The sequence below is a fragment of the Hemitrygon akajei genome, chromosome 8 (assembly GCF_048418815.1).
Source record: "Hemitrygon akajei chromosome 8, sHemAka1.3, whole genome shotgun sequence".
In the NCBI taxonomy this organism is placed as follows: domain Eukaryota; kingdom Metazoa; phylum Chordata; class Chondrichthyes; order Myliobatiformes; family Dasyatidae; genus Hemitrygon; species Hemitrygon akajei.
The window spans coordinates 118,467,431-118,493,217 of NC_133131.1; the positions used below are offsets into that span (position 1 = coordinate 118,467,431).

The 25,787-nt window shown below is 42.6% G+C and overlaps 1 protein-coding gene across 1 annotated transcript in view; it reads left to right on the forward strand.

Annotated features, from left to right (window-relative positions):
* The window catches only part of ctnnal1 (catenin (cadherin-associated protein), alpha-like 1), a 285,831-nt gene that overhangs the window by 233,237 nt on the left and 26,807 nt on the right, over positions 1-25,787 (forward strand). The window contains exons 7-9 of the mRNA XM_073054452.1: positions 8,422-8,622; positions 21,111-21,197; positions 21,919-22,077. Of these exons, the coding sequence (XP_072910553.1) occupies positions 8,422-8,622; positions 21,111-21,197; positions 21,919-22,077 (447 nt within the window). The remainder of the gene's footprint in view (positions 1-8,421; positions 8,623-21,110; positions 21,198-21,918; positions 22,078-25,787) is intronic.

A 25,787-nucleotide genomic window follows, 5' to 3' on the forward strand; every position in this document is an offset into this window, starting at 1 on the left:
TGGCAGATCCCAGACTGCAGGCTTGGGTTGCAAGTGCGGTTCCCCCTTTAAGAAAACAGAAGTATGGAAGACAAGCCACTCTACAGGTAGGATTGAAATGTAGAAGTCTGACTGTACCACTGACAAACGTACAGTCTGTGGAAAATAAAAGTGAAGACGTCAATGCAACGTTGCATTACCAGAGGGACGTCAGAGACTGCTGTGCACCTTGCTTCACAGAAACATGGTTCACGCCTGCCATTTCAGTCACAGCGATGCAGCCCGATGGCTTCACCACTCTCTGCAAAGACAGGACAGCTCGGTCTTTTAAAAGTAGAGGAAGTGGAGTATGCTTTATGATTAACTCATCAAGGTGCACATTCTGGTGGAGATTCTGTCTCAGTACTGCTCCACTGACCTGGAATATCAGGTGGTCAAATGTTGTCCCATTTTATCTGCTGAGGGAGTTTTCTGCCATCATCTTGGTAGTGGTGTACATTCCACCTCAGGCCAATGTCAGGCAGGCACTGGAGTAGCTGAGCAACGTAATCAGCAGCCACGAAACAACGCACCTAAATGCTTTCCCTGTCATTGTGGGGAATTTTAACCAGGCCATCTTGAAGAAGTCTCTGAGCAGCTACCACTAACATATCACCTGTGGAACCAGAGGAGCCATCACACTTGACCACTGTTACACCACCATCAAGAATGCTTACCGTGCCATCCCATGCCCACACTTTGGAAAGTCTGATCAACTGACTACTCCCTGCATATAGGCAGAGACTAAATACTGTAGCACCAGTGGTGAGGACCAAGAAGGTATAGTTACTGGAGGTGGAGGAGTGCTTACAGGACCTCTGTGAGTCCATAGACTGGACAATATTCAGGGACTCATCTTCGAATCGGAATGAACACACCACAGCTGTAACTAACTCCATCATGACCTGTGTGGAAGAGTGTGCATTTGAGAACATACCAGACATAGCCAAACCAAAAGTGTGAATGAACCAGGAGGTCCGTAGTTTGTTAGGGGCTCAATCTGTAGCATTCAATACCGATGATCCAGAACTATACTACAAATCCACTTATGCCCTGTGGAAGGCTATTTTAAGAGTAAAAGCAATGTTGATTGAAGTTAGAGACGGAATTGGGTGCATGTTAGCTCTGGCAGGGTTTGCAGGCCATTACTTCCTACAATGTGAAACCTAACATCGTGAATGGCTGTGATGCTTCACTCCCAGATGAGCTGAATGCCTTTTATGCACGCTTTGAAAGGGAGAGTAAAACCACACCCTGCGAATCCCTGCAGCATCAGGTGACCCTCTGATCATTGTCTTGGTGCTGACATCAGAACATCTTTCAGGATGGTGAACCCTCGCAAGGCACCAAGCCCTGATGGTTCACCTGGTAGGGCATTGAAACCCTGTGCCACCCAGCTGGCAAGAGTGTTCAAGGACATCTTAAATCTCTCACTGCTGCAGTCAGAAGTTCCCACCTGCTTCAAAAGGGCAACAATCATATCAGTGCCCAAGAAGAGTTGGGTGAGTTGTCTGAATGACAATCTCCCAGTTGAACTCACATCTACTGTGAGGAAGTGGTTGGAGATTGGTCATAGCCAGAATCAATTCCTACCTAAGCAACAACCTGAAGCCACTGAAATTAACCTATCACCACAGTAGGTCTACAGCAGATGCAATCTCACTGGCTCTCTACTCGGCCTTGGGCTGGCTGGACAATAGCAACACCTATGTCAGGCTGCTGTGTATTGATTACAGCTCAGCTTGCTACACAATCATGCCCTCAGTTCTGCTTAGCAAGTTCCAAAACCTGGGCCTCTGATCCCATTGCAGAGGGAGGTACATTGATTTACACACTGGGAGATCCCAGTAAAGGCAGATTGTAAGTAACATCTCCCCGTCACTGACAATCAACACCGGTGCACCTCAAAGATGCTTGCCCAGCTCACTGTTCCACCCTCTCTAACTCATGACTGTATGGCTAGGCACAGCTCAAACACTATCTGCTGAAGCCAGTTCTGGTGGTGCATTTGTGGAATTTGTTACCACAGGCAGCTGTGGAGGCCAGGTCATTGGGTGTATTTAAGGTGAAGATTGATAGGTTCTTGTTTGACCACAGCATCAAAGGTTATGGGAAGAAGGCTGGAGAGTGGGGCTGAGGAGAGGAATGAAAGATGAACCATGATTGGATAGCAGAGAAGACCCAATGGGCCAAGTGGCCTAATTTTGCTCCTACGTCTTATGGTCTATACAAATTTTGGACAGAAACAGACAAATACCAGGTGGAATAAGCTCGCCTTTCAAAACAATCATGGTTGATCCTTTGTAGTTGTACATTATTCCTGCTCTCTCTTGATAACCCTTGATGCCTGTTGCTGCTCTTTAGTATATTTGGCAGCTTGGCTGCAACAGCTTTCAGTAGTAGAAACTACCACAGATTTACCACCCTCAGAATGAAGACGTTTTTGCACATCGCTATACTGAATGTTGTCCCATATTTTGAGAATGGCCTTTGACTCTATACCACCACACTGCCCTTCTCCCTATCCCCATGGCCAGTAGAAACATATTCTCTGCATTCAGCCTGTTGAGCTCTGACATGTTTGAGTGGGGACCAGAGCCCAGCACAGAAACAGACACCTCCCCCATGCCAACTGTGATGCTGATCTGTTGCTAATGCCATTTGTCTTGATTAGGCTTTTCTCCTGCTGCATCTTTCCTAAATAACCATCTGTGTAGATAGAGTCCATGGAGGGGAGGCTAATTTTTGTGATGGACCGAGATGAGTCCACAACTCTCTGTCGTTTCTTGCTGTCTTCAACAGAGGATTGCCATGCCAAGCAGTGGCACGTCCAGATAGGATATTTTGTATATCACAGCCAGAAAAATCAGTGAGGATTAACAGACGTGCCAAATTTCCTCAGCCTTCTGAGGAAGTCAAGGTGCTGCTATGGTATCTTGAGTTTGAGGTTCTCAATCATCTCCACCTCCGTCCTGTTGATTCCAGTTTTTGTGATTTGCTGGCATTGAGGGAAAGGTTGTTGCCGTAACACAATGTTACTAGGCTCTTTATCTCCTTCCTGCATTCTGTCTCAGAGTTTTTTGAGATCTGTCCCACTACAATGTTGTCATCTGCACACTAGTAGATGAAATTAGGACAGAGCTTGGTCACGTAGATGTAAGTGTATAGGCAGTAAAATCTGGAGTGAAGTATTCGAGCCTTCTGTTCAGCAGTGAGCTGGCTCTGCAAGCTCTGAGTTACCTGGCCGGTCTCTTAGTGAAACATCCACATATCGTTCAGCTCTCAGACTTGGAAACCCATACAGGGCTGAGCTGGACCTGGCCGGTCTCTTAGTGAAACATCCACATATCGTTCAGCTCTCAGACTTGGAAACCCATACAGGGCTGACCTGGACCTGGCCGGTCTCTTTGTGAAACATCCACATATCGTTCAGCTCTCAGACTTGGCAACCCATACAGGGCTGACCTAGACCTGGCCGGTCTCTTTGTGAAACATCCACATATCGTTCAGCTCTCAGACTTGGCAACCCATACAGGGCTGACCTGGACCTGGCCGGTCTCTTTGTGAAACATCCACATATCGTTCAGCTCTCAGACTTGGCAACCCATACAGGGCTGACCTGGGGCTAATAGGCCAGGCTAACTTGAACACGTGGCAGAAATTCAATAGTGGGAGAAACATTAGTAAAGGTTGCTTAATTTTTAAAAATAATTCTAGGTTTAAGCTTAGGGGAGATGTTAGAGCTAAGTTTTTGTACACAGAGAGTGGTAAGTGCCTTCAATGCACTGATCTGGGTGGTGGTGGAGGCAGATGCATTAAGGACATTTAGAGACTCTTGGATAGAAACATGGAGGGTGATGGGTTGTGTAGGAGGGAAGGATACGATTGATCATGGTGGGTCGGTACAACATGGTGCACTGAGAAGCCAGTACAATGCTGCATTGCTCTATACTCTGTGAATGTGTGTGTTTGTTCTTTGACATTTAAAAATACTGTATATCAGCATTTTGAAATTTTTGACATATCCTGGGTGATACGTGGATGTTTGAATGTCGAAGTATTATGAACTTTCAGCTTCAGCAGCAGGTTTGACAATCAGCTGCGGGACAAGAGGCTTACCATGGTCGGACAGTCTTCTAGCCACTTACACACAACTATACTCCACTAATATGCAAGAATCCAGGCTCCCAATGGAAGACTGCCATACAGTCAGAGAATACTACACCATAGAAACAGGCCATTTTGCCCATCTAGTCCATGCTGAACCATTAATCTGCGTCATCCTATCAACCTGCACCTGGACCATAGCATACTCCTCCATACCCCCTCACCCATGTACCTATCCAAATTTCTCTGAAATGTTTAAATCGAATCCACATCCTCCACTTCCTCTAGCAGCTCATTCCACCTTCTGAGTGAAGAGGTTACCCCCTCATGTCCCCCTTAAACATTTCAACTTTCACTCTTAACCATGACCTCTAGTTAAAGTCTCACCCAATCTCAGTGGAAGAAGCCTGCTTACGTTTGCCCAATCTATATCACTCATAATTTTGTATACCTCTGTCAAATCTCCCCTGTATGTTCTAAGTAATAAAATCCTAACCTATTCAGCCTTTCCCTGTAACTAAGGTGCTCAAGTCCTGGCAACATTCTTGTAAATTTTCTCTGCACTCTTTCAATCTTATTTACATCTTTCATGTAGGTAGGTGACCAAAGCTGTACCCAATACTCTAAATTAGAGGGTATCCTGCACCATCTCGAAGAAATTGTATGATCCTGGATGAAGTGGGTAGGATGAGTGAGGGGGTCCTGCGTAGTGAGTTCAGGGAGTTAGGTGCAAAGCTGAAGGGCAGGACCTCCAGGGTAACAATCTCAGGATTGCTACCTGTGCCACGTGTGAGTGAGGCAAGGAACAGAAGGATTATACAGATTAATACGTGGCTGAGAGGATGGTGCAGGAGGGAGGGCTTCAGGTTTTTAGATAATTGGGCTTTGTTCCAGGGAAGGTGGGATCTGTTCCGACCGGACGGTTTACACCTGAACTGGAGCAGTAATAACATTCTTGCAGGAAAGTTTGCTAGTGCTTCTCGGGGGGGGGGGGGGGGTTTAAACTAAATTTGCAGGGTCAGGGATCCAGAATGCGAGAGAGGATAGCGAGATGAAGAATAAAGGACAGGTGGGGACTACACGGTTCCGGAATATTAAGTGTATTGTAGAGAAAGGTGAGGCGGAACAAGTGATAAGGAGGACACATGTACAGAGGGATGGTCTGACGGAACATGGAGTTAAATGTGCAGTAAGAATAAGTAAATTTAGGAAGGACAACAAAATTCAAGGAGCATATAACCCGATGGGAGTTCGGGGAGCTGGGTTAAGCACAATAGGCAGCGATTTAAACAGAGAGAGGAGAAATGGTTAAAAATTCTATATCTGAATGCACAAAGTGTCAGAAATAAGGCAGATGAGCTTGAAGCTCAGGTGCGAATGGGTAACTATGATGTTGTTGGGATAACGGAGACATGGCTGCAGGGAGATCAGACCTGGGAAATGAATATACAAGGGTATACGTGCTATCGTAGGGACAGAAATGTGGGCAGAGGGGGTGGGGTGGCCCTGTTGGTGAGGAATGAGATTCAGTCCTTTGCAAGGGGGGACATAGGATCAGGAGAAGTAGAGTCTGTGTGGATAGAACTGAGGACCAGTAAGGGCAAAAAGACCCTAATGGGTGTTGTCTACAGGCCATCAAACAGTAGCATGGATATTGGGTGCAAGTTGAATAGGGAGTTAACATTGGCATGTGGCAAAGGTAATGTCGCAGTAGTTATGGGGGATTCCAACATGCAGGTGAACTGGGAGAATCAGGTTGGTGCTGGACCCCAGGATAGGGAGTTTGTAGCGTGCCCACGGGATACATTCTTGGAACACCTTGTACGAGAGCCGACCAGGGACAAGGCTATTCTGGATTTAGTGTTATGTAATGAACAGGATTTGATAAGCGATCTCGCAGTAAAGGAGCCATTAGGAGGTAGTGACCATAATATGATAAGTTTTTATCTGCAACTTGAGAAGGATAAGGGCAGATCGGAGGTGTCAGTGTTGCAGTTGAACAAAGGAGACTATGGAGCCATGAGGGAGGAGCTGGCCAAAGTTAACTGGACGGATATCCTAGCAGAAAAGACAGTGGAACAGCAATGGCAGGTATTCTTGGGAATAATGCACAAGGTGCAAAATCAGTTCATCCCCCGGAGAAGGAAGGATTCAAAGGGGGGAAAGGGGCCACAGTGGTTGACAAAGGAAGTCAGAGATTGCATAACATTAAAAAAAAAGTAAGTATGACAGAGCTAAAGTGAGTGGGAGGACAGATGATTGGGAAATTTTTAAGGAACAACAGAACTTAACTAAAAAGGCAATACGGGGAGAAAAAATGAGGCACGAACGCAAGCTAGCCAGGAATATAAAGGAGGATAGCAAAAGCTTTTTTAGGTATGTGAAGAGAAAGAAGATAGTTAAGAACAATGTTGTGCCCTTGAAGAATGAATTGGGTGAAATTGTTATGGGAAACAGAGAAATGGCAGAAGAATTTAGTAAGTACTTTAGATCTATCTTCACTAGGGAAGACACGAGCAATCTCCCAGATGTATGGATGGGCCAAGGACATAGGGTAACAGAGGAAATGAAACAGATTGACATTAGGAAGGAAACGGTGATGAGTAGACTGATGGGACTGAAGGCTGACAAATCCCCAGGTCCGGATGGTCTGCATCCTAGGGTACTAAAGGAGGTGGCTCTGGAAATTGCGGATGCATTGGTAATCATTTTCCAATGTTCCTTAGATTCAGGATCAGTTCCTGAGGATTGGAGAATGGCTAATGTTATCCCACTTTTTAAGAAAGGAGGGAGGGAGAAAACAGAAAACTATCATCCTTTCAGCCTAACGTCAGTAGTGGGGAAGATGCTAGAGTCCATTATTAAAGATGAAATAGTGGCATATCTAGATAGCAGTGGTAGGATTGGGCCGAGCCAGCATGGATTTACCAAGGGCAAATCATGCTTAACTAATCTATTGGAGTTTTTCGAGGATGTAACCAGGAAGTTAGACAAGGGAGATCCAGTGGATATAGTGTACCTCAATTTTCAGAAGGCATTTGATAAGGTCCCACATAGGAGATTGGTGGGTAAAATCAGAGTTCATGGCATTGGGGGGAAGACATTGACATGGATAGAAAACTGGTTGGCAGATTGAAAGCAAAGGGTAACAGTGAATGGGTGTTTTTTCGGAATGGCAGGTGGTGACTAGTGGGGTGCCACAGGGCTCGGTATTGGGACCACAGCTGTTTATGATTTACATCACCGATTTAGATGAAGGCATTGAGAATAAAATCAGCAAGTTTGCTGATGATACTAAGCTGGGTGACAGTGTGACATGTGATGAGGATGTTAGGAGAATTCAGGGTGACTTGGATAGGCCGAGTGATTGGGCAGATACTTGGCAGATGATGTTTAATGTGAATAAGTGTGAGGTTATCCACTTTGGGAGTAAGAACAGGAAGGCAGATTATTATCTGAACGGTGTAGAGTTAGGTAAGGGAAAAATACAAAGAGATCTAGGAGTCCTTGTTCATCAGTCACTGAAGGTGAATGAGCAAGTGCAGCAGGCAGTGAAGAAGGCAAATGGAATGTTGGCCTTTATTACAAAGGGAATTGAGTACAAGAGCAAGGAAATCCTTTTGCATTTGTACAGGGCCCTGGTGAGACCACACCTGGAGTATTGTGTACAGTTTTGGTCTCCAGGGTTAAGGAAGGACATCCTGGCTGTAGAGGAAGTGCAGCGTAGATTCACAAGGTTAATTCCTGGGATGTCCAGACTGTCTTACGCAGAGAGGTTAGAGAGACTGGGCTTGTACACGCCGGAATTAAGGAGATTGAGAGGGGATCTGATTGCAACATATAAGATTATTAAGGGATTGGACAAGATAGAGGCAGAAAATATGTTCCAGATGCTGGGAGAGTCCAGTACCAGAGGGCATGGTTTGAGAATAAGGGGTAGGTCATTTAGGACAGAGTTAAGGAAAAACTTCTTCTCCCAGAGAGTTGTGGGGGTCTGGAATGCACTGCCTCGGAAGGTAGTGGAGACCAATTCTCTGGATGCTTTCAAGAAGGAGCTAGATAGGTATCTTATGGATAGGGGAATCAAGGGATATGGGGGCAAGGCAGGAACTGGGTATTGATAGTAGATGATCAGCCATGATCTCAGAATGGCGGTGCAGGCTCGAAGGGCCGAATGGTCTACTTCTGCACCTATTGTCTATTGTCTATAAGTATCTTGGTAAACCCGAGCTGGCAGATGATAGATATGTTCTAATTTGTTACTATTCATGTTACTAATTAGTGTTTCTTGTTAAGATGAAGGTTGAAAGTTTACGAGACAATTTACATGGAATTGCTAAGGAAAGCCTCACAGCGATGCTTGAACTAATCCTGGAACATACAGAGGACTTCACAGATTCTGCATATACAAGCCACGAACATCGAGAACACATACTGGAACTATCCAGGCAGGCCCGAGTGGAGCTGGAGCAGCTGGTTGCAGTGTGGAAACAAGCAGTAAGGTTCCGTTTATATAGAAAACTTTGATGCTTTTGACCACTAATTTAGTTATAAGTTTTCTTTATTCCTTGGTAAGTTTATAATTTATACACAGTATATTGTTTTCTGCACAACTGGAACACTAGTTGCCACCCCCAATGTAGAAATGACTACAAAAATGTAAAAAATAATTTCATGTCAATTCACTAAGATGAAATTGAAAGGAAAACCATAGCTTGAACTTTGGGCTCCAAGACATCTTCCACTGTTTGATAGAGACCTTAAAATTGTAACGGCTTGATTTAGAAAGGATCTTTCTTTGGTTGAGAAGTTTGTGCTTATGACTTATCAATTTGAAATTATCACAGGGATTAGAGAAGTCTTTTTGTTAGTCTTTAGAGACGTCTGATTTGATCTTGAAATATTTTGCTACAAGTTTGAAGACTAGGGAAAGATTCATGATAAGCCCAACTAAGAAGTTCAGAAATCCCACAGTTAGAATGCTACTGTGCAGAAGGCTGCAAAATAGCTCTCCTTGAGAATTTTTCTGGTAAATTTATATAATATTTCTATTCAGGAAAATATGCCCAAAAATGGGGATTGCCAATAATTAGTACAAGATAACTTATTTCATTCAGTTTGTTCAAGAGAAATAATTGCAAAATAATGTAATGATTCTCAAAGCTGAAAACAAATCTCCTTCAGTGAACATTTCTGTCTCAAACCTCAGTTTTCTGAGTTGAAAATGCTGTATTTAAAAAAATAAGTACATTTAAAAACTTTATTACCTTAAGCTTTGTGGGCTGAATAGTCCCTTCTGCACTGGCTGTTAATATCAGATGCTGAAGTCATGGTCCAATTTTAAGCAAAAACATTAATTGGTTACTGCTAGGTACGGATCATTAGATGCAGGAAATGGCATCTTTCTAACAAATGTTTACATAAGTAAAATGGACCACTGAGCTTAACTTTCATATAAATGTTTGGATGTGATCTTATTATTTTTGTTATTGGAAGTTACCTCCATGGAATGGAACACTTTTCCTGCTCACACTTTGTCAGAACACTGATCATTTCTGTACAACTTGGTTAAAAGCTGATTATCAACAAACATCAACTCCACCAAAGTAGCAAACCCACTTATGTCAACATTTTTTTCCTTGTGCATTATCTAACGTCAAACTTGTCCTTTCATTGCTCCAAGTAGGAAATTTTGGAAGTGGTTTGCCATGTTTACATAGGAGATCAATGTTAACAAAAGGTGTTGGGAAATTCTAGTTAGTTTGGTCACAGTTAGTCATTTTATCATCCTGTTCCTATATAGTCTAGATGCAGCTTAATCATCTACAGAAAATTGGCATGGTAACTGATTTATATAACAAAATACAAACTCTTCAATTTAGCATAATTAAGTTTGGGATTAAAGCATCATAGGCTCAGCTGTGCTCAATTTAATGTGCCTTATCGACAAAGTTCAGCTTTGAAGATTATAGGACCATGTTTGGCAAAGTAGGCCTTTTTCTGTTGATGGACTGAATTAATGGATAACAGTCTTGATTTTCCTGTGTATGTAGTCAATTCAAGCTCTGTTAAAACGACTTTAGTTTTTTTTATTTTGATAGTAGTTCAGCTGCCAAAGGAAAACAGTTCCATCTGCTCTTATCTCTTTAATGATGTTTGAATTATAAACTGCAGAAAATTAAAACACAGAATCAAGGAAAAAGTTCCTCTTTTAACTTATTATTGGAGCATTTATCTCAGATAATCTATGTCATTAAGCCTTAAGTAAGGTTAGCTTACTAAACTAACAGAATCTATGAAAAGGATTTACAGTTATTTACTTTTAGTTCCAAAACGCTACTGTTTAAAAGGCAGATATTTGTTTTAGTTATTTGTGGAAGATGGACGTTGCTAGCAAGGCCAACATTTATGGGCCTTGAAGATGGTGTGAGGTTCCATTGTGACCTCCTTCCACACGGCAGGATACAGGTCCTGATCCTTTGGGCCTGATACAGGGTTTTAAACTGGAAGCATCATTTCCTATCCTCCCAGCAATGCTGTTTGATCTGCTGAGTTCCTCCAATGGATTGCTTGACGCTCATCTGAGCTAATTCCATTTACTTGTTTGGCCCACCTTCCTTTAAACATTTCCTATCTGTGTACCTGTATTTGTTAACTTAACTGCCTCAACCACATCTGCTTGTAGTTCATTCCATATATACTCTGGGTGGAAAAGAAAATTGCCTCTGATGTTTCTCTTAAAGCTTTCCCCCTCACAAGCCTAGTCCCTCTAATTCTTGGTTCTCCAGCCTTGAGAAAAATACAGTTTGCATTCACCCTTCCTATGTCCCTCATAAGATCACTCTCATATTCTCCTACCATCCAATAAATAAAGTCCGAGTCTGCTCAACCTCTTCCTTCAAGTCCTGGCAACATCTTTGTAAATCTTTTGTGCACTGATAAAGACCAATGTGCTAAAGGCCTTCCTCCCCACCCTGTCCACTTGTGTGCCACTTTCTTTCTTTCTTTCTTTTCAAATCTTTTTATTAATTTTTAAGAAAAACATAAGTAAAATATAAGTACAAAACATTTGAGAGTACATAATAGATTAATTAACAATCAAATATGTATTAATCAATACATAAGGTCTCCCAAACTCATAGTATTAATGTAAAGGAATTAAGAAAAAAAAAGAACCCCCACCCAAAAAAAACAACTAAAAAAAAACTAACCAACATGGGCAATTGCATAATGTTAAATACATACAGTAGTGCCGATGACTCCCAACCTCCATCCACACAATTCAGGATAGTAACAATAAGGTTCAGGATCAGACCATTTAATTCATATGAAAATGTTTGTGTGCCACTTTCAAGGAAACCATACACTCTTACTCCTTGGCCGCTGTGCTCTGCAACCAGTCCTCAGGGCTCTACTGTCCACTGTGAAAGTCCTACCCTGATTGTCTTTCCCAAATGCAACCCTCTGTAAACATCTGCCATTCCTTGGCCCAGCTAATCCAGATCCCGCTCTTCACCCTTCACCACCTACAATGTCACCTATTTTCTGCAAGTGTACCAGCCTTGCCCTGTATCTTCCCATCCAAATTGCTGTTATAGGTGACAAATATCAATGTACCTAGCGTCAAGCCCTGAGACACACTGTTAATTATAGGACTCCAGTTTGAAAAACAACTAATACCATCTTCTCTGCTTCCTACCGTCATCAGTTGTGAATTTTGTTAGCTAGCTCTCCCTGGATCCCATGCTATTTAACTTTTCATGGCATTTTACTCTTATCAAAGGTCACACCGTCACTGCCTTCATTGTCCTTCCTGGTTACCGCTTCAAAAATTCTTTCAAGTTCTGGTACACCCTGTTCAAAAGCAGGATTGCTCCAGTGTGGCCAACTACTGTCCCGTGTACTTTGCAATGTAGTTATAGGTAAAGTGATGAAAAGTGTTGTTAATACAGTGGTCAGCCTGGACTTCCTTACCAATAAGGTCAAGATGGCACCGAGATCCAATGTCCTAAACACAAGGAAGTCTGCAGCTGCTGGCAATTCAAAGAAACACGCACACAAAATGCCGGAGGAGCCCAGCAGGCCAGGCAGCATCTATGGAAAAGAGTAAACAGTTGATGCTTTGGGCCAAGGCCATTCTTCAGGAGCAGTTATGTCCGGCAAGGTCATGGTTCAGATGTAGCTGTTTTCAGGTTTGTAAGGATGGATTTGGGGCCAATGCAGGGAGTGAAGGGGTAGGTTAGGGCTAGGAGGAGTTCAGGTCACAGGCAGTAAATGAAGACTCAGGGCAGAAGGTGGAGTCCAGCTCAGAGTGATCCCTGTGGTTGATGTCAGGTCAGCAAACGCTGAGGACAAAGACCAACAATCCCCAAGCCCATGAACAAGGGCTGGTGACCCCCCCCCCCCCTCCCGCAGGTAGGAGAGATCCCCAGGAGCTTGGAGCTCAGTGCAAGCAGGAAGCATAAGGGCCAGGGATAACCCCAGGTCCCCCAGGCTGGCGAGTCCTGGGGTCAGAGTTCTCTTCTTTCAGAGTTCGAGGCCTGGAGTTCAAAGATCTATAATTGGCAAGTCCTGGGATCGATACCACATGTGATGGTTGAAGCCCTGTGTCAGTGAATCCGGAAACTGGAGACCTAATTTCTTCACGTCTGCAAGTCCAGGTCAGGGACTGAAGGTTGAAGGGCCAGCAACAGCCTGCCCTGAGGTTGGAGGCCAGACGATGTGTGTGGGTGGAAAGGAGTTTATGTTTTGGTTGTTTTATTTTATTGCCGTTGCACTTTTGATTGCTTGTCTTGCTCTGCTGAACATTGTGGGCATGATATGTGTGACATCAGCATTAGGTTGTGTTGGCGGTTAACGTGAATGATACATTTCACCGTGATAAATAAATGACCGCTGACTAGGCTGAATTTTGCTTGGCTGCGGATGTGATCACATACCCGGCAGAAGTCCAGAGGTAACTGTCCTTGACATCAAGGCTGTGTTTGCCTGAGTGTGGCATCAAATGAAGAGCATTTGCAGTGGAAGGATAGGAATGGAGAAGGAACTACTCTCGTAATTAACAATCGTCGTAATCAGTAGGGAAGATCATCTAAATTCGGAAAATGAGGCTCTGTGTTCCGACTCATTAGCATTGTTCAGGAAGGCACAGGTTGACCGCTCTCCATTGTCTCTACCCTGTAGTGAATGAAGAGCGAAAATTCCTTGGTGTGCACACAATTGACAATCTAACCTGGACCAAAGCACCACCTCATTAGTCAAGAAGGCACAGCAATATCTACACTTTGAGGAGTTTGAGGCCTACAAGGCTCCCTACCTTATTTTAACAACTTTATACAGGAGCGCCATTGAGAGTGTCCTATGTAGCCGCATCATTGCATGATGAAAAGGCTGCAAGGCGTCAGACTGCAAGGCCCTATAGAGGATAGTAAAATCCACTGAGAGAATCTCCCTGCCCCCCAGGAGTGTTTTAGACAAAGGGCCCAAAGAACTGTTGAGGATACCTACCATCCATCCTAGAATCTCTTTGACCCACTACCGTCAGGATACCCTGCTAATGAGACTAACAATTACCCTGCCACCACTGAGGTCTGTTACTGGTTATTATTGACCTGTGCTGTGTACTAAATGCATTTTGAATCATATTGTATTAACTTATTTATGGTAATATTTAGTTTTTTTTTGTGCTGTGTGAGAGATACGTATTGTGGATGTACCATAGTCTGGAGGAATGTTGCTTCATTTGGTTGTACGTATGACAGTAAACTTGAACTTGATATAGAAGTGCTTTGGATAGCATGAAAAAAAATAATAAAGACAAGAACTTACATGTGGGAGTGATATACATTCCACATAACTGGTTACGTGGTAGGACTTAGCATAAAGAAAGAAATAAGAGTAGATTGTCAGCATAGTATGGCAAGAAACATGAGGGATCTTGGTCTACATACAGACCGGAATAGCTTCATGGGCAAAGGCAACCTGGGTGAGGAGCACATGAGCTGTTTTAAGGTTAGTTTCTTAGGACAGACATTCTAGAGCCCACAGGAGAGCAGACTTGATATGGAAAATTAATGACTTCATCATGAAAACATCCCCAGGCATCAGCAATCATAATATGCTGGAATTTACCATTCAATCTGAGGGGGAAAAGAATGGGTCCAAGGATGGTAGTTCAAAATTAAATAAAAAGCAGTAGCGAGCACATGAAATTAATGTGAGCCAAAGTGACCCAGCAAGTTAGGTTAAGGTATCAGTCAATTAAAGAAACAGTGGCAAGTATTTAAGAGGATCTTTCAGAATGCACAGAATACATGCCTCCTAAATCAAAGGGTAGGATCCACCTTGTGTGGTTAACTAAGTAAGTTAAAGATTGTATCGTGTCAAAACAATTTAAAAAAACATTTAATTATGTAGACAGGTGGTTAATAAAGTGAGCATTGGTCCAATTGAAATCCTGAGGAATGAATGGAAGCTAAGGAAACGGCTGATGAATTAAACAGGTATTTAGCATTGTTGTCACTATAGAGGATATAAATTGGGAGCTGTAAAGAAGGGAGAGACAAACATAGGAAACAAAGTCACCAAGGAAATGGTAAATGTAAGGCTTATTGTGAAATCCAGCAGTAGACTACCAGCAGTATATGCAAGAGATTTGCCCACTGAATCTGTGCCAAATTGGCAATTATTCATTTCAAGGGAGAAGATGACTCTGAGGAAAGAGGAAAGGGTTCAGGTAATCTACATTTTTAATTTGAGTTAAATTTATTTAGTCAATGTTGCATTGTCTTGTGATTTTAAGTGTTTCAATTATTAATTTTTAAATAACTTTAGAACGTTTAAGTAGTATGTTTAATTTTTAATAGTTTTTGAAGTCCATCAATGGCACAATAATTCTATTTCTTTGAGAGCAGTTTCAGCACTTTACTGGCTGTCAAATCATTTCTGTGACATCAAAGGACCCTGCACAATGCAAGACTTCACCACTCAATCACAAATAGAGAAAGTCTGCAGATGCTGGAAGTCCGAGCAACACACTCAAATTGCTGGAGGAACTCAGCAGGCCAGGCAGCATCTATGGAAAAAAGTACAGTTGACATTTCGGCCCAAAACACTTCGGCAGGACAAAACATCAGCTGTTTTCCATAGATGCAGCCTGGCCTGCTGAGTTCCTCCAGCATTTTGTGTGTGCCACTCAAATTAATGTTGTCTTCTCACTGGGCTAATCAGGTGAAGGTAATGAGTTGCTTTAGTGGATAGAGAACGATGCATAGTATGTGGACAGGCCAACTGGAATAGAGGCCATACTGGATCTCCTACCAGGCAATGAACCTGGTCAAGTGACAGAACTCTCGCTGGGTGGCTGTTTGGAGACAGTGACCACAACTCTTTGAACTTTACCACAGCCTTCAGCAGATACTATTGAAAAGTATTTAATTAAGACCATAAGATATAGGAGCAGAGGTAGGCCATTCGGTCCATCAGTCTGCTCCGCTATTCAATCATGGGCTGATCCAATTCTTCCAGTCGTTCCCACTCCCCTGCCTTCTTCACATACCTTTTGATGCCCTGGCACCTATTTATCTCTGCCTTAAATGCACCCAATGACTTGGCCTCCACAACTGCTCATGGCAACAAATTCCACAGATTTACCATCCTCTGACTAAAGTAATTTCTCTGGATCTCTGTTCTAAATAGATGACATTCAATCCTGAAGTCATGCCCTCTTGTCCTAGATTCCCCTACCATGGGAAGTAACTTTGCCATGTATAATCTTTTCAGGCCTTTTAAGTCCAAGAGCTGCCAGACGTTCCTCATACGGTAACCCTTTCATTCCTGGAATCATTCTCATGAATCTTTGAGGGTTCTCCTGAACCCTCTCCAATGTCAGTACATCGTTTCTCATTCCCCTGCCAAATTAGTTTAAACCCTCCCTAACGGCTCTATTAAACCAGCTTGCTAGGATATTGGACCCCTTTGGGTTCAGGTGTAGTCCGTCCTTTTTGTACAGGTTATAGCTCTCCCAGAAGAGGCCCCAATGATCCAGGAACCTGAAGCCCTGCCCCTTACACCGGTTTCACAGACAGTAATCCCAAGATCTCTACCCTGGAGGTCCTGTTTTTCAGCTTCCTACACAACTCCCTGAATTCTCTCTTCAGGAGCCCCTCTCTTTTTCTACCTATGTCATCGGTACCAACGTGTTCCAAGACTTCTGGCTGTTCACCCTCTCCTTTCAGATCCTCTGCACCCAATCCGAGACATGCCGTACTCTGGCTCCTGGAGGCAACACACCATGCGGGCATCTCTATCTGGCTGACAGAACCTCCTGTCTGTTCCTCTCACTATGGAATCCCCGATGACTACCGCATTCCTCGTCTTCTTCTCTCCCTTCTGCACCATGGAACCAGGCTCAGTGCCAGAGACCCGATCACCGTGGTCATCCTCTGTCAGGTCATTCCCCTCAACAGCATCCAAAACGAGATAACGATTACCGAGGGGGATTGTCACGGGGGCTCTCTACTATCTGAGCTGATCCCACCCCCTCCCTGACAGTCACCCACTTATCTAACTCCTGCAGCCTCGGGGCGACTAACTCCCTGTAGCTCCAATCTGTCTCCTGCTCACTTTCCCTAATAAGCTGTAGGTCATCAAGTGACAGCTCCAGATCCTTAACACGCTCTCTCAGTGCACCTGGTGCAGATGTGGCCATCTGGGAGACTGGAAGATTCTCAGGATTCCCGCATCTGACACCCAGAGCAAAGTACTAACCCTATAGCCGTGCTCTTTATTCCTCTTAAAAAAAAAATGGGAAAGAAAAAAAAGATGAAGTCTACTCACCTAATTACCTCACTGAAACCTGAATGAGCCAAAGCCCTACCACTCTGCCTCAGATCACTCCATCAATGACTGCTCCTTTGATAGCCATTCAGCTAGGCAGTGTCTCCCTTTCATGCCTGAACCTTCCCTGCTATCTAACTCATGATTGGTGCTCCTATTGACACCGCTGATAGGTCACATACAATGGACAAACGCTGTCGAAGCTTCCTTTTTAAATAACCGCCACCAACCTGCGGGAACCCCTTCTTGATAAAGCTCTGTTGACGCTACTGATAGGCCACGTACAATGGACAAACGCTGTCGAAGCTTCCTTTTTAAATAACTGCCGCCGACCTGCGAGATATCCCTCTTGGTAAAGCTCTGTTGACACCGCTGTTAGGCCACGAAATTGGGAGAGGGCAAATGATGATGCTATGAGACAGGGGCTTGGAAGCATGAATTGCATAATGGAAATGTGCAGGTTCTGTAGGGAGCATATGCATTGAGCTCAGGGTAGATTTGCCCCATTAAGGCAAGGACAGGATGGTGGGGTGAAGGAACCAAGGTTGACAATAGAGGAGGAACATCTAATCATGAGGAAGAAGATAGATAGATAGATACTTTATTCATCCCCATGGGGAAATTCAACTTTTTTCCAATGTCCCATACACTTGTTGTAGCAAAACTAATTACATACAATACTTAACTCAGTAAAAAAATATGATATGCATCTAAATCACTATCTCAAAAAGCATTAATAATAGCTTTTAAAAAGTTCTTAAGTCCTGGCGGTAGAATTGTAAAGCCTAATGGCATTGGGGAGTATTGACCTCTTCATCCTGTCTGAGGATGAAGACACATGAGAAAGACACATAAAAGTTATCATTTAGGAAACAAGGATTGGACAAGGCTCATGAAAGTTATAAGGTCAGGAAAGAGCTGAAGAAGGATATCTGACCACCTTAATCCTAGACAGAGCTAAAAGGAGCCATGGGAAGGTTTTGGTGTGCAGATTTAAGGTGGTCAGGTATCCTTTCTGGACACACCTAACACATTCTGCTTCATTTAAACCTTTTGCAGTAAGGAGGTGCCAATCATATTAGGGAAGGTGAAGTTACCCGTGGCGACAACCCTGCTATTTTTGTGCCTTTCTGAGATCTGCTTTCTGATCTGTTCCTCAGAGTCTTCACTTGGGGGATCCATAAAATACTCGCTTCCTGCTTCTGACCTCCACCCACACTGACTCAGTAGACCATCCTTTCACGACATCCTCCTTTCTGCAGCTGTGACACTGATTAGCAATGCCACTCCCCCACCTATTTTACCTCCCTCTCTGTCCCTTTTGAAATATCTAAACCCTGGAACTTCCAGTAGCCATTCCTGCCCTAGTAACAAGCAAGTCTGTAATGGCCACAATGTCATAGTTCCAATGTACTGATCTATGCTCTACATTCATTACCCTTGTTCCAGATACTTCCAGAGATAGACACATTTTATCCCCTCCTACTGAAAGCATTTATGCCCTGCTTATTCATCCCCACAGTCTCTCTAAATGTTGCATCTACTTTTGCACCAACTACTCCATACCGTAACCTATCCTTCAGGTTGCCATCACTGTATCAATCTGGTATAAACCCAGCCCAACAACTCCAGCAATCTGCCTGCAAGGATAACTGGTTCCCTCTAAATTTCAGGTGTATCCATCCCTTTTGTACAGTCATACCTTTCCCAAAAGAGATCCCAATGATTCACAAATTTGTAAGCCTACCCCTTCCACCAATACTTAAGTCACACATTCAACTGTCATATCATTCAATTTGAATTAAATGGAAATGACCTTATTTCTTCCATCCTTCACATACATGAGGAGGTTGTAAAATCAGTCAGCTTCATCCTGGGCACTAGCCTCCGTAGTATCCAAATCATCTTCAAAGAGTGGTGCCTCAGAAAGTCAGCATTTATTATTAAGGACGTCCAGGACATGCCCTCTTATCATTGTTACCGTAAGGAAGGAGGTACAGAAGCTTGAAAACACATACTCAACTATCGAGGAATAGCCTCTTCCCCTCCGCTATCCGGTTTCTAAATGGATATTGAACCCGTGAACATTAATTCTTTTATTATTTCCATTTTTGCACTACAATTTTTAATTTAACTATTATATACTGTAATTCATTTATTTTTCCTCTCTGTATTTGTCATGTATTGCATTGAACTGCTGCTGCTAAGTTAACAAATTTCACGTCATATGCCGGTGATAATAAACCTGATCCTGATTCATCCTTCTCATTGCACTTTCGTTGGTACCAATGCATACCACAACTTCTGAGTGCTCACACACCCCCTTAAGAATGCTGTGGATGCGATATGAGATGTCCCTGACTCTGGCACTTGGAAGGCCACATACTTTCCCAGAGTCTCTTTCATGTCCACAGAATCTCCTGCTATTCCCCTAGCTGTTGAATCTCTTTTAACTACAGCTCTCCTCTTCTCCCTTCTTCCCTTCTGAGCCACAGAGCTGGACAGTGCCAAAGGCCTAGACACTGTGGCTTTCCCATCGTAAATCTTACACTCACTCTGTAACTGCACCCCTCCCCCACACACAGCAGAATACAAAGTAGACTTTGGGCTACTTATTTGGCCACGGGTACACTGCGCTGTCTGTCCATTTTCCTTTTCCCTCTCCTGTCATGAATTCTGAAATTCATTATCTACATGACTTTCCAATATGGCTCTGTGATCAATATTAAGAACTCTTGGGGCAACAGCTGGAGCAATTTCCATTTCATTCAAGGTATGAGAAGGTGTAAATTCGAATAGCTGTGACAGAGTTTTGGAAGCTGGCTGTGAGATATGTTTCTGAGAGGACAACTGAGCAAGCTTATTGTGTCTTCAAGGCTGTTACTGTGCTCATTGGCTTAATAGGGAGGATTCTTATAGGGTTGGTATTACTAGAAAAAACCTGGGGAATCCATTCACTTTAAATGGCTTCTCGACTTGATCTGATATATTCTAGTAAGTATAAGAATCAGTGGGTTTAAGTATCTTAATCACTTGCCACGCATGCCAAAATGCTATCCAGACATCATTGTAAATCTCTAGTAAAATTTATTTTGATTTTAAGAAATTATGATCCCATCAGAGGAAACATGATGCAGAGAGGGTGGGGTGCAATTTGATTATGTGAAAAGCTAAATTTCAGTACATTTTTGTGTTCTGTGGAATCAAAACATTGGATAGATATGGTGATGAAACAGAAATATTTTATAATTCTCAGTCTAGCTTGAATGGTCAGGAATGTCTTCCCCAGGAAAACTGAAAGGTCATCATGAAGATCTGTGTTAGGCACTAACAGTTTGCCAGAGTTGTTCTAAAGTCAAATTTAAGTCCAAATGACCTCTTTACTCCACATAGTAAACTGTAACAAATTAACAACATCACTAGTGCTTGTTGATATGTACTTCCTACTACAAGAGTATAGTACTTCTCCTGAGCCTCAGTGCTTCATATGTAGGGAAGGAAGTGCCAAATTTGTTCACGTGCCGTTGATGTAAGTGGTGCATTTTGGCCTTGAAGGCTGGGGTTCTTCAGAAAACACAACTTTAACTTCCAGAGTCATACAGTTATGTTCTGAATACGTCAATATCCCAGGATGCTTAATATTGCATTATACTTGTAAGTATTCTGAATGTATGTATAAATGAAGATTTACAGAGGAATTCAAAAATTTTTACGATTTTATGTTCAATGACTAAATATATTAAAATACCTTATTCGTCCTGTAAGCAAGAATAATGTAAGATAATGTTGCTAGGATGTAAGAAAATGGAATGCCAAATGATGAATCTTGTTTTATAGGTTGAGGCTTTGTAAAAGATTTTCCAGTAGATTGGAGCAGTCTTTATTTTGAGGTTCAAGCGTGCAGAATGAAAGCTATGTAAAATACTTGTGGATTCAAAGTGCTGAGGAAAAGGAGTTATCAGTAAAGCAAAGAGTCGTTTAGGAAAAATGCACGTGAAGTGGAAATTTAGAGTCTTTATTATAGTCGAACATAATACTTGATGAAGTATTAGTTGGTTTCAGATGCTGTCAGGTTGTTCCTTAAGCTAGATACAGAAGAGTGGTTTAGTTTTGTCTGTCTTTCATCCTGCTCTATTCTCTTGAAACAGCAATGTCTGAAAGCCAAAGAAGCTACAGAAGAAATGGAGCTGGCCATTATTAAGACAAGACAGTGTATGAGTGAACTGAGGAGAGAGGTAAGTGATAAATAATTCTAAGAAAGCTAAAATCATCGGGAGCTGTAATCAGCTCTGCTCCTAAATCCAAGGTGTAATCTCAGACAATTTATCATAGGGGCAATGTTTATTGACATTGCTGAAGCTGATCAGAGGCCAAGCTGATAACCAGAGTTAAAGGATACTGTGCTGTTGGAGTTCTTGAATTCAGAAGTTAAAATTATGCTTATACAGGTATGAGTAAGGAAAATCACATTAATTCCCAATCATCTGGACTTAATGTATAATTCATTTTCTTAAATGAGCTGTATGCAGGAACTTAACATTGTTTGTGTTACTATCACTGTCGATCCTGTTCATAAATATAGGTGCTTGCATTTAATGGTAGAGAGTCTGATTGTGTGTGAATGTATTATCAAACATAGAAATCATAGTTGGAGCATTGTCTTGATAAGATTATCTGTTGTTTGTGGAAAGGATTAATTTAAATTCTAATGTAAGCCATCAAGATTATTCAAAATTAGTTGACAATCCAAAAAATATAATTTAAAGAAGAGTAACACACACAAAATGCTGGAGGAAATCACCAGGTCAGGCAGCATCTACAGAGAGGTATAAACAGTAGACATTTCAAGCTGAAACTGTTCATCAGGCATTGCGTTTATAATTTAAATAGGTTTTATTTTTGTTCAACTGATGCGATGTGATATTTTTAAATAATTCTTCTTGCTTTCTTCCTTAGCTTCAAAATACAGCTTTGGAGTCAGCAGGAGAGCTTCTGAAATGTTACACAGAGCACGTTGTCCTCAAAGAACTGAAGGCCTCTGGGGTTGAAGGAAATTTAGAGGCGCTGGCTGAAAGTACCAGCAAACTGTCTGAGCAAAAGGAACAGCTCTCTGAGGTGGGGGTTGAAATATGTTTGGTTCTGAAACTGTTGAATGTGCATGTGGGATAAATATATGGAATGTGTTGTAGATCTTAGCCTCTGAATTGGGATTTGTGGCTTCTAGAAATTCCACATCGTCTCCAAGATTATCAGAGTTTACGGATTTATTTCTTCTAATAAACTGATGCTGCTTTTTAAAATCAGGACTGGAAGTTTGTTAATGTTAGCATTTGGTCTTAAGGAGTGAGTGAACAAACACCTGTAGTAACCATCAAGTGTAAATATCAGGGAGCCTTGTGAGTACAGCACGTTAGTAACAGAATCAGAATCAGTTTTACTATCACTGACAAATATTGTGAAATTTGTTGTATAGTGCAATACATAAAATACAGTATACTATAAATTACAATAAGAAATATATATTGAAAAAATAAACATAGTGCAAAGGGAGAGCAAAAATAGTGAGGTAGTGTTCATGCATTCATGAACTGTTCGGAATTCTAAAGGCGGAGGGGGGAAAAATGTTAAGTGTGCGTCAGCATTTGAATATGCCCTTGCTAGTGTCCATGGTGGAGCTGGCTGAGGTTACAACCCTCTGCAGCTTTTTATGATCCTGTGCAGTTGTCCCTTCATATCAGGTAGTGATGCAACCAGTTAGAATGCTTTCCACGGTAGAAGTGTGCTAGAGTCTTTGGTGACATGTCAACTTTCCTCAGACTCCTAATTAAATATGGCCACTCCTGTGCCTTCTTTGCAATTGTGTCAATATGTTCGGCCTAGGATAGATCTTCAGAGATGTTGATACCCAGCAGCTTGAAACAGCTCACCTATTCCACTGCTGTCCCATCAATAAGGACAGCTTTATTCCATCATATTGGCGCTGGTGGTGAGACTGACATTGTCACACGTAGTGGAAAATTTGTCAGTGATGTCCTGCATGATGGATTCAGAGTGTAGTCGTCAGTGAATAGGAAGTCTCTCAACACCATCTCTTTGACCTTAGTAACAGCTTGAAGTCTGCGCAAGTGGAACAGCTTACATCCATCCTATGTTTGATGTGGGTTCCAGGATCACTGTCCTGGTATGCATCAGTTAGCAACCTTTATGCTGAAGAGGGTGTGCACTAGCACGCATCCCTGCTTGACCCCATTTGTGATTGAGAAAGCAACAGAACAGTCACCATCATGGGCTGACCATGCTGATGAATCTGCCAGGGCAACCAAATTTTGCCATGATCTTCAACACCTTGGCTCAAGGTGTCGAAGGCCTTGGAAAGATCGATAAAGGTGGTGTAGAACTGTCGGTTCTACTCCTGGCAATTTTCCTGGAGTTGTCTCGCAGCAAAGGTCATGTTGATAGTTCCTCTTCCTGAAGCCACACTGACTTTCTGGGAGGTGACCTCGTCCAGATGTCAAGCAGGGCTTTGGCTAAGATTTTCCCAGCTACTGAGAGCAAAGTGATGCCTCTGTGGTTACCACCTGATTGGTGGTTTCCCTTCCTCTTGTACAGGTGTACGATGAATCATCTTTCATTTCTTGCAGAATCCGACCCTTCTCCCAGAAGGACTGGAAGAGCTCTGTCAGTTTGCTGGTGATGAGTGAAGCTCCTGTTTTGTAGACCTCTGCTAGTATAGCATCTGCTCAGGGAGTCTTGCCACTTGACAGCTGACCTATTGCTTTCTTGATTTCCTCTTCTTGGGGAAGAGAGTCCATCTCATGGTTGATGTCTACTTGATCGAGGCGATCGATTGCTTCCTCATTTATAGTGGATGGTCTGATCTAAACGATTCAACTGTCCAGCATCTTGGCCTTCTGAGTGATGACTGTGGTGCTATCTGCACAGACAAAATGTTCTTTAATTCATTATTGTATCAGCATATCAGTTGAAAATCTTTTCCAAGTTAACTTATCTAAGTAAATAAGCTCTTCTCGGGCTTCCAGCTGGGTACAGGTATTGATTATAACCGACGTTTCAATAACAAAATCCGCCGTCTTCATCAGGGATGATGCCTGGATACGTCTAATCCAGTGGTATTTATACCCCTGTCGTCCATCCCTCCTGATTGGTTAGTCCTCATCCAGTCAGGTTTCTGCTCTCCCACCTTGTTTAAATTTGTATTCCAGTTCTTACTTAGAGCAAGACCTTCGTCTTTGTTAAAATGTTTTTCCTCTAGTTTTATTTCAATAGCTTTCTTTACCAGGCGATCCCAAAAGCCATTAGCATAAGAATAGCTACAAGGTGAAGGAAGTCAATTGGGCCCTTAAAAGATCCAATGGAAAAATCAGGAAACAACGAGGAGGAACCCCTCTCTACCTCCTGTCTTCTCTATATTCCCACGGTTTCTGGAAGGATCACCAGGATCCTGAAGAAATAGTGGATTAATACCATTTACAGACCTGTAAGGAAGCTCAAATCACAGTTTATACCGGTCAAAGATGACCTGGGACTCAGATCGGCGAGTTTTTACAGCATTTCCTGTGAATGGAGAACAGTGTATATCGGCCAGACAGGGCACGTGGTGGAAACCCACATCAAGGAGCTTGGGAGGTGTAACCATTTGGTTTACTCAGGGAAGTCAGCGGTGGCAGAACATTACCTTTGTAATGGTCATATGATGGACTTCAACTACAGTGCCATACCAATGGGACAAGGAGTAACCAATTGGGAGGGACGGACCACAGGGTTATAAATACCACTGGACTAGATATGCCCTGGCATCATCCCTGATGAAGATGGTGGAGTTGGAAGCCTGAGAAGAATTTATTAATCATATACAGCAGGAAAGCACTAGACCCTTTTTCATAGTTAAGAAAGTTTGCTTCTCTGTGAATGAATGGGTGCATGGTGTGCACTTAGTTGAAGGTGGCACAGCAGGAATTGGTCATGATACTCCAAACCCTTTCACATTGGCAGCTATGACAGAAAGACAAAAAAAAACACCTGAACCAGGTAAATTGTGAACCCTTTTTTTCCTGGTCCTGTCATCTTCTATGCAGGCACTTTATTTAGGGCATTCACTATGTAATGCACACTGTGGGCTGGATTACATTTATATCAAATATTGGCAGTCTTACCCTACCATACTTCCATGACAGAATAACTTTTTCACCTGTACCTATAATAGTGGATGTGGAAAACTTCACTTTTAGTTGCAGAGGGCCTTTTCTTTCAGTTCCCCTCCTGTCAATGTTGTCTCATTGGAATTCACCCTTTCATAGGTGCCTCAAAATTCAATTGCTTTAATAATTACTGATCTCTGTTTCCCACCACCAGCAGTTAACGTACTGCTCGCTCTTATGCAGTTTATTTCTCAAATGCATATAAATTACTGCAGCTGGATCCCGTCATTTTATTGGTTACTGTATAATCCACGTCCACAGAGTACACAAATCAGACTAAGAGGGAATCTGCAATGGACAGAAAAATGAGTCAGTCTTTGATTAAGAGACAGAGAGTGATGTCATAAGCACTGCAGGAGGGAAAGTATTAGAAGATTAGCTGTAGCTAGGCAACATAACAAGTCTTGAACATCAAATGTCTTTTTGACATAATTCACCAAGTACAAAGTAGCAGGGCCCCAAGAGCAGAAGAGTTGCTGTTGAACGTACACCTTTTTAAAATTAAAGTGTTCTCAGGGTGTGTACCCCACTCTTAAGGATGCACATAACGACAAAAGCAATTAGGTCCAAAGCTTAGCTGCTTGCTTATTCCAGAGAGCTTTAAGA